The sequence below is a fragment of the Seriola lalandi genome, unplaced genomic scaffold, assembly GCF_002814215.2.
Source record: "Seriola lalandi dorsalis isolate HSWRI2012SDOR001 ecotype SW California unplaced genomic scaffold, Sedor1 jcf7180002053530, whole genome shotgun sequence".
NCBI classification, from domain to species: domain Eukaryota; kingdom Metazoa; phylum Chordata; class Actinopteri; order Carangiformes; family Carangidae; genus Seriola; species Seriola lalandi.
In genome coordinates, this window is record NW_019524083.1 from 29,928 (window position 1) to 39,168 (window position 9,241).

The following is a 9,241-nucleotide window of genomic DNA, read 5'->3' on the forward strand; positions in this document are numbered from 1 at the left end:
GTGTGTACGTGTGTGTACCTGTGTGTGTGTGTGTGTGTACCTGTGTGTCTGTGTGTGTGTGTGTGTGTACCTGTGTGTGTGTGTGTGTGTGTGTGTGTGTGTACCTGTGCGTAGTCCCAGTAACAAGGTGATATGTATCTTCCACTTCCTCTGTAGATGATTCCCTGTTCGTTCATCACGTACTCCTGACGTTCCCGCTCATCAGGCAGAAACACCCAGTCGTCTGCAGGAGAGAGAGTCAAGGTGTGACTGAGGTCAAAGGTCATCAGCAACATGTTTTTAAAGCATGAGAAGTAACAGACAGTGATGTCACAGCAGTCCCAGGTAAACAGGTGATGTACCTGGACACCAGGGGTTGAAGAGAACCGTCAGCGTCACCCGCAGCGTCTCTCCGTGCTTGGTGCTCACAGACAGCTTGTACTCTCCTATGGGGGTGTCAGACGGGGGGGTGATGGTAAGAGCTATGGCGGTCTGTGGGTAGTTCTTCTTAAGCTCCACCCTCCACACCGCCTTCGCTGACGAGGAACGCCACACGTTGTCCGGGATGGCGAAGCGGGACTTGGTCCCCCGGTCCTCAGATGGAAGTTCACCTGCAGAGAGGGACAACGCTCTTCATCCACTGACTGATCTCTGAACGAATAAAACCAACTTCACATACAGTCCATCGTAAAGCAGCGTCTTATCGTATCTATCTTTTCCTTTTTTAGCTTAGTCTAGCTAAGCTAATGCTAGCCGAGGCTTCCTTTTAGTTAGCTTGATTTATCTCTCCAGTTTAACTGTGTGAAAGTTTTAAAAGCTGCTTTTACAGAAGTCAGACATTTTGTTGAGACATCATCAGTTTTATATGATGAAACAGGAAGTCAGACATTTAGTCGCTGCATTCTGGTTTTGTGAAGCAGCAAAAATGTCAAGGTGGTCTGAAAAGAAAATATTCAAAGTGAAAGACTGACCGGTCTCTGCGGTGAAGTTCAGGTGATGAAGGTCATGGTTGAAAGCCTGGGTCAGGTGGAGGGTCACGGTGAAGGGCTGACCTCGTCTCACGATCAGCTGATCCACTGAGATTTCACTGGTGTGATGCTCAGTGTTGTTGGTTTGACTGTGGAGGTCCACGGTCTTCAGGACTGAGGTGAACACACACACACGTTCACTCAGTGTCACAGGTCGCTCAAAAAACTATTTCCAATAAACACTGATATAAATGTGTGAGAGAGATTTATTTCAAACAGGAAACATGTTTAATTTCACTATGATCCACTCTTCATGAAGAACAGCAGGAGCAATCTGTGACTGAGAGAAACATAATGGATCAAATATAATCGTTAAAGTTTTGATTCATGTCCAAAATGTGTGAACAAGAGAAACGGATACAGAAGCCGGTTTCACGAGCGAACCGGCTGCACGTGTTGCAGGTGGCGGCGCTGTCTAGTAACGCTGGCAGCAGCTCAGGAGGGCGCGGTGAGAAAATAAACACCAATCTGTGTCACTGGGGCGAGACAGAACAGACACAACAGAGTCTGTTCCTCCACTTCAGGTTCTCTTGAGAACGTCCACCCTCCAAACGTAAACACTGATGAGTTGGGGCTGAGCTCCGCCCCTCTGAGAGGATTCCCTCCACAGAGAGAGATGGATCCAGCTGAAGGTCGACGCCTCGTCTTCATCGCTCTGAAGTCACGAGAGGCTGAGCTCAGGTATCCAGTCACACGGAAACCTTTTTAACCGATGTAGGAAAGATGGAGGCTGATACTGAGGTTTTGTAAAACTCATATTATATATTATTATTTATACAACAGTCAGTTCAGAGCAAGTGATCTGATTGGTGGAGAGTGATTCCATGAGGCTGATATAGAGAACAACAGCACTGGAACTTTTCCCTCCACGTATCACTCCTCCTCACAGCTGATCTATCAACGTTAATCAGCGTCACACTAACGTCGTTTAAATATTTCAGAAATAAAGTTTGAATGAAACGATGTCGTCAGGATGAAGGAAGAAGGTGGATCCTTCAGAAACACCTGAGGGAACGAGGAGACGAGGCAGCAGCTGGTGTCACTGTGCAGGTCGGGAACATGTTTATGTGTTGCTTAGCAACGGTCCAGCACCAGTCCAGTTGGTGTTGCCAAATAAATTATGAAATAAACAAACAAACCATAATCTGTTGTTGTTTATTGAACTAATATGGCGCTGGGAGAAGATCACACTGAGGGAGAGATTCTTCAGTCACTCTGACTGATGTTCAGAATCACTCCCTCTCCGTGATATTGCTAAAATATTTATTTATCTATTTGTAATTATTTAACTTATTTTTATATTTTTTCCTTTTATTTATTGTGTTGTTTAATTTCATTCTTTTTTTGTTTTTTGTCACATTGATTTATCTGTTTGTGATCGATCAGGAAATGGACAGATTCCACACATGCTGCAGGAAAACTGTCATTTAGTGTTTCGGATGATCTTCAGACTCATGGAATAACAAACAAAACTCAAAGTTCAGATTCCCTGAAAACACTGGAACTGTTTAGAAATGTGATTTTAAATCTCTGAAATCATAATGTTTCTGAATGTAACTTTTGTATTTCTGATTGTTTTCACTGAGGGTCGGCCTCAGTGATTAATAAATAAAGGTTGATGATGATGATTTAAATACTGATATAGATCCAGCTCCTCATACGACACACACACTTCAATTAAACTGTTTATTTCTCTGGTTTCTTTTGTCTTTTCTTTGTTTTTAACCTTCATACTTTTAACATCTGTCTTTGATTGATCCGTTCATCCTCCACGAAGCACATAGTTTAGTTTTGTTTGTATGAAATGAGTCCAGGTCTGAGCAGAGATCGGACCCAGGCTGGAGATCAGGTCCACGTCAGAAACAGATTCTCAGAGATCAGAGATCAGAACCTGATGCAGCAGCTGAGCGACGCTGCAGAACGTAATGAGCAACAGGAAGCAGCAGGATGAAGCTCTGTCATAAACATCATCATGCAATTACATTTATTCTAATTGATTTTGCATTTTATCTTTTACTGTGTGTTGTGTCTTTGAGTTTCTTGAAAGGCGTCTATAAATAAAATGTATTATTATTATTATTATTAAAGTTTGTGTTTTTTAGCTTTTTGATCCTTGAAATCAAACTTATTAAAATTAAATTGTCTAATTAAATGACAAATGTATCAATCATCTTGTGACTATTTTTCCTACATGTAGTGAGATTTACAGAGAAACCTTCAGAACCTGAATGCGTCCTTTGAATTAATGTCTCTGATGTATTTTCTTTATTTTACTTTTATTTATATTTTCTATATTTCTTTCACATTGTTATTGTAAATATTTAATTATTATCATTTGTATTCAGGCTTTCTGACCTGCAGCAGTTTTCCTTGTTGTTTTGCATCAGTATGTGTGAAAACAACGAGCGTGTCAGTGGCTGCAGAGACGTGACGACGAAGCGAATAAGAAGAAGTAAAGTTCACTCACCGGATAAAGACATCTCTGTTTGCTCTCAGCTGCAGATGTAGAATCAGTCGAATGTTCTCTGTAAGTTCTCAGCTGCTCACTGACAGGTGACCCAGCGCTGATGGATTTTATAGCATCAGCCAGCCCCGCCCCCTTTCCAGATTCAGGTGGAACGTGTCCGACGACCTGGACCGTTCCACTTCCTGCTGCCAAGATTTCACTCAACACCACACAGGTGACTGTAAACTAATTACACTGTTACTGCACAGTATTATGCATTTTATTATCTAGTATATATATATACAGGTTATTGTAAAACGTGAGTTTTACAATACAGCGTATTTATTATTTCCTGTTTGCTCTGTACAGAACCTTCAGAACCTTCCTGTTACATGAAGTTTGTTTTGTCACAATTAGTCTATTCCTTCTGTCACATCTGCATTTAGATCCTGGCTTCTCTGTGCTACTGGAGTTCTCCAGCAGAACCCTAGATACTCAACAGAACCCTAGATATTCAACAGAACCCTAGATACTCAACAGAACCCTAGATATTCAACAGAACCCTAGATACTGGAACAGAACCCTAGATACTGGAACAGAACCCTAGATACTCAACAGAACCCTAGATACTCAACAGAACCCTAGATATTCAACAGAACCCTAGATACTGGAACAGAACCCTAGATACTCCAGCAGAACGATAGATACTCAACAGAACCCTAGATACTGGAACAGAACCCTAAATACTCCAGCAGAACCACAGATACTCAACAGAACCACAGATAGTCCAACAAACACGAGCTGCTACAGTCATCCACTTCTGCAGAAGTCGGCAGGATTTACCGACAGCAGATTATTATGAAACGACTGTGTGACCTTTGAAAATGACACACAGACACTTACATTAAGACATTTGTCATTAATTATTGGGTGGATTTGGTTTTAGGTTTCTGTGTGTGTGTGTGTGTGTGTGTGTGTGTGTGTGTGTGTTTCTCTGTGTGTGTGTGTGTGTGTGTGTGTAATGTATTTAATATTGTAATGTAATTTTGTGACTAATTTAATTGTTGTTCACTGGAAACACGGACGGACTTTAAACGTCATGAGTAAAAGACTCCAGACATTTAAACTCCAACAATGAATTGAAATGTGGGTGTGCATTGAAAATCATTTACAGGCACGATTAACGTTCTGCTCCAGTTTATTTAAAGAACATTTCTGCGGTCACACATATTCTCCTAAATGACACTTTCAACAATTATCTGACTATGGATTCTGTTGTGCTGAGCAGGGAGTGTAGCCTGGGTTTGGTTCCCCGTCACACATTTAACAGTTAAAACTATTGACGAGCCGATGCCTGTTCTGGTAATACATCCTGGTTACAGAGTTTCATCTGATTACAACATGTTTGGCTGCAGAATATGTGACTATATGATCATTTTCTTTTCATCTTCACACATTAGCTGCTTCTGCGTGTCGCACAGACACTAGATACATGCTAATGTTAGCTAGCTTCTACCTTTAGCCTTAAATTAAGTTTAATAAACTCATGTTAGCTAGCTTCCACCTTTAGCCTTAAATTAAGTTTAATAAACTCATGTTAGCTAGCTTCTACCTTTAGCCTTAAATGAAGTTTAATAAACTCATGTTAGCTAGCTTCTACCTTTAGCCTTAAATTAAGTTTAATAAACTCATGTTAGCTAGCTGAAAGCGTGCCCTTTCATTTCCAGTGTTTTCCAGCTTGTCATGATCCCATGTGCTCTTTGTCCAGGAAATGAATTATTTAATAGTTAGTGACCTCATGGGATATTTAACAATAACTGATGAGGTACTAATAATGATAATGATATTCATAATAACAATAACTTTTTGTTATGTTTGTGATCTGTACAATTGGATCACCTCCTCCTTGAATCATAAAACATGTCTCATCAAATCTTTACTGATGGCAGATGATGTTATGCAGCGGTTCCTTTTGTTAATGCTGTCATGTTTACCTGTGTTGCAAAAGTGTACAGGTGTGTGACGGTGGTTAGGTGGGGATGTTGTCAGTTGTGATTAATTGTGACTCAAGAGCAGGAAGTAACTGTGGCTCCATGTGAAGTTTCTCAGATTGAGACACTGGAGGTTTCAGGCCTGGAGGTCAACGACAGAGAGACAGTGACACAGATCTCACCCTCATAACGCTTCAGATATGATCAGACAACCAGGTCACACCCAGAGAGATAAACGGTCAAGGCGCTTTCAGCCAATCAGATCACTCCAAACAACAGGACCAACACCATCATGTCTCAACACATGCAGAGACTTAAATCACAACTTTACAGTGCATTGAAAAACTTTTAAAGTGGTTTCTGATGGACACAGAAAAATCTTGTTCTTGCATGAGAAGAAATCTCCGGAGCTGCTGATGAAAATGATTATTTCATTTAATAGAAAATAAATGTTTATTTTGGTGCTTAAAGAATAATGATAATGAGAGTTCAGTCTGTTCATTCCTTCTCAAGACCAGAATCTTTTAACACATCAACAGTTTATTATTGTATTACTGTGTCTTTGTTTTTAACTTTTAATTACATCTAATTAAGGCTTCCTAAAACAGTTGTAGTTTTTATCAAACCTCAATAATATATTTGTCAGGAACTATTTTCATCCACGGCTGCAGAGTGCTGTGAATATTAATGTCACCAGGACGGTGTTTGTCAGATTCACTTTTTAAAGTTTCTCTCGTAATAGAAAAGTGATTCATTTTTCAGTGTTTCGTTAAGTTTGACTTTGCTGATTTTACAGATTCGTTTCCGTCTGGATCTCGAACATTGCAGTCAACAATGTGAAAATATCTCTTCTACTGTGGCGGGAGAAAATCTCCATCTCACCTGTTCTGTAAATAATAATTCACCTGTGTTTTAATCTTGTGACATCATCACATAACAGCGACCACGAGCGGAAACTGATTCTCTCTGGAATTTTTCATCGGAACTTCTCTGTGAAATCAGTTTGACATTTTAATTGATCCAGTTGATGGATGATGACACACAAACACACAGTTCCTCAGCAGGCTGTGTGTGTGTGTGTGTGTGTGTGTGTGTGTGTGTGTTTAATTTAACTTAACATTGTTGATGAGTTTATTGACACACTCCAGTTACATAATGATTCATGTCAAGATATGAATCCCTTCCATTGTTTTGTTGTACATGTACACGCACGCACAGACACAGACACACAGACACACACACACACACACACACACACACACACACACACCTGCAGCCAACCATAAAACAACATAACACCCTGTAGCAGCTCTATCCGTCCTGCTGGATCAGGTCTCTGGTTTTCTGCAGGTTGTGATCGACGGCTCCGTCTAAGAACTGAACCCAGGTCAGTTCTGACTCCCCACACACATGACTGGACCTGGGGGGGTGGGGGGGTGATAGAAAGTGACGGGATCAGTTTTATCTGCTCTGATTTTATCTGTGAGATCATGTGACAGATTGACACACTACACCGCCCATGTTTTCACAACTGTTCCCAGGAAGGAAACTCGCCCCTGATCCACGTCAGCTCATCGTCTGGATGTTTGACGTTTGTTTAATTTACAAAATGAATGCAATCAAATCTCAGCTCATCTCACCTGATGATCCCCAGCACCTTCTTCAACAGCGCTGCCAGTTTAGACACCTGTAGAGAAACACACCTTTATTTGCTTTTATTCTTTAGTTACATGTTTTTTTAAACATTTATATATTTACATGTTTGATAACAACAACAACAACAACAACAACAACAACAACAACAACAACAACAATTCTGTTGCCTTCAGCTGAGTGTATTAATACACTTCATCACTTCTTAGTTATTTTCTCCTGAATAACACCTTTAGCGCCACAGATGCTAAATTAGCTTCAGAAGGAAATTACTCATAATAACTCACTGTTTTAGACATTTTCACTGATGTTTTCTTAAGAAAGATTATTTATTGTAATTTCCTGGAAACTTTTTATGGTAAAGTTTTTATGTTAATTAGAGATATATATATTTATAAAATAAGGATCTTTTAATCTTTTTTTGGCTGTAAAATCTGATATTTGCTGATATGAATGCTGACTTCAGGGTCTGAAACCTGTTTTTAGTCACAGCCTGTGATGTTGCGTACTTGATGATGTCATCACGCTGTTTCGTGTGTCGATTATTTCCTTCTCTCAGTTTACCTGAATCGTTTCACAATTTCACTCTCTCACTCTTTCATCATCAGAGACGAACTAGTCTGAGCTGCTGCACCTGAGACCGGTTTGAGAAGCTTCAATGGACCAGGAAACAAAATGAATTACAACAAACCAGAAGTTTATAAAATATTAATCATTATTGATTTCATCATGAAGCAGTTTGATAGTGAGAACATCAGCTGCTCTATTAGAAAAAGACAATGGTCACATTACCCTTCCCACCCCATAATTTATCAATCAATAAAATAATACGGGAAGCAACTAATAAAAAAGGATTCATGTTGAATCAGGGAGAGCTGCTCAGTTAGACGCACTCCAACAAAATATGGCTCTTACACTGACTAATGAAAGTGTGTGTGTGTGTGTGTGTGTGTGTGTGTGTGTGTGTCTTACGTAGCTCTCCACCCCACTGTAGTCCATGGGCGGGTACAGACACAGAGCCAGATCATCAACACTGAGGAGAACAGAAACATCTTTTTTTCATGTCCGAGTTCATTCAGAAACTCACTGTGAAACTGATTTATATAAAATAAGCTGACTGAGCTAAAGCTCAAGTTAAAGTTACGTCTAAAGCTAAAGCTAAAGATAAAGCTAAAATTAAACTTTGAGCTAAAGCTAAACTTAAACTTAAAGTTACGTCTAAAGTTAAAACTAAAGATAAAGCTAAAGTTAAAGTTAGAGCGAAAGTTAAAGCTAAAACTAAAATTAAAATTAGAGCTAAAGCTAAAGTTAAAGTTAAAACTAAAATTAAAGTTTAAGCTAAAGTTAAAGCTAAAGCTAAAATTAAAGTTAAAGCTAAAGTTAAAGCTAAAGTTTAAGCTAAAGTTAAAGTTAAAACTAAAATTAAAGTTTAAGCTAAAGTTAAAGTTAAAACTAAAATTAAAGTTAGAGCTAAAGCTAAAGTTAAAGTTAAAACTAAAATTAAAGTTAGAGCTAAAGCTAAAGTTAAAGTTAAAACTAAAATTAAAGTTAGAGCTAAAGCTAAAGTTAAAGTTAAAACTAAAATTAAAGTTAGAGCTAAAGCTAAAGCTAAAGTTAAAGTTAAAGTTAAAGTTAAAACTAAAATTAAAGTTTAAGCTAAAGTTAAATTTTAAGCTAAAGCTAAAATTAAAGCTAAAGTTAAAGCTAAAGCTAAAGCTAAAGTTAAAATTAAAGTTAAAGCTAAAGTTAAAGCTTAAGTTTAAGCTAAAGTTAAAGTCAAAACTAAAATTAAAGCTAAAGCTAAAGCTAAAGTTAAAGTTAAAGCTAAAGTTAAAGTTTAAGCTAAAGTTAAAGTTAAAGCTAAAGTTAAAGTTTAAGCTAAAGTTAAAGTTAAAGTTAGAGCTATTTTTGGACTGAACATGGCGCCGTGTACCCAAGAGAACGGGTAGAAGGTTTTTTTTATCTGACTTGATATTTGAAAATTAAACTGTGGAAAAAGGTTCAGCAAAAAGAAAACGTGAAGCATGTGAGTGAATGTTCATCTGTTCAGTTAATATCTTTCACAAACTCGCTGTGTCATGAATGTGACGAGGGCCGCGTCCGTCTATGCTGTGTAAAATAATCTTTTAGATTAATGCTGATTG

At 38.6% G+C, this 9,241-nt stretch overlaps 2 protein-coding genes across 2 annotated transcripts in view; both read right to left on the reverse strand.

The window, feature by feature from the left end:
• The window catches only part of LOC111651198 (protein-glutamine gamma-glutamyltransferase 5-like), a 15,207-nt gene extending 11,535 nt beyond the window's left edge, over nucleotides 1–3,672 (reverse strand). Inside the window, exons 1-4 of the mRNA XM_087172623.1 lie at nucleotides 3,475–3,672; nucleotides 951–1,121; nucleotides 342–590; nucleotides 105–223 (exon numbers count right to left, since the gene is read on the reverse strand). Of these exons, the coding sequence (XP_087028749.1) occupies nucleotides 105–223; nucleotides 342–590; nucleotides 951–1,121; nucleotides 3,475–3,487 (552 nt within the window). The 5' untranslated portion in view covers nucleotides 3,488–3,672. The remainder of the gene's footprint in view (nucleotides 1–104; nucleotides 224–341; nucleotides 591–950; nucleotides 1,122–3,474) is intronic.
• A 2,889-nt stretch (nucleotides 3,673–6,561) lies between these two features.
• ccndbp1 (cyclin D-type binding-protein 1) overlaps nucleotides 6,562–9,241 on the reverse strand; it is a 10,184-nt gene continuing 7,504 nt past the window's right edge. Inside the window, 3 exon segments of the mRNA XM_023401152.2 lie at nucleotides 6,562–6,864; nucleotides 7,085–7,131; nucleotides 8,070–8,130. Coding sequence (XP_023256920.1) covers nucleotides 6,756–6,864; nucleotides 7,085–7,131; nucleotides 8,070–8,130 — 217 coding nt within the window. The 3' untranslated portion in view covers nucleotides 6,562–6,755.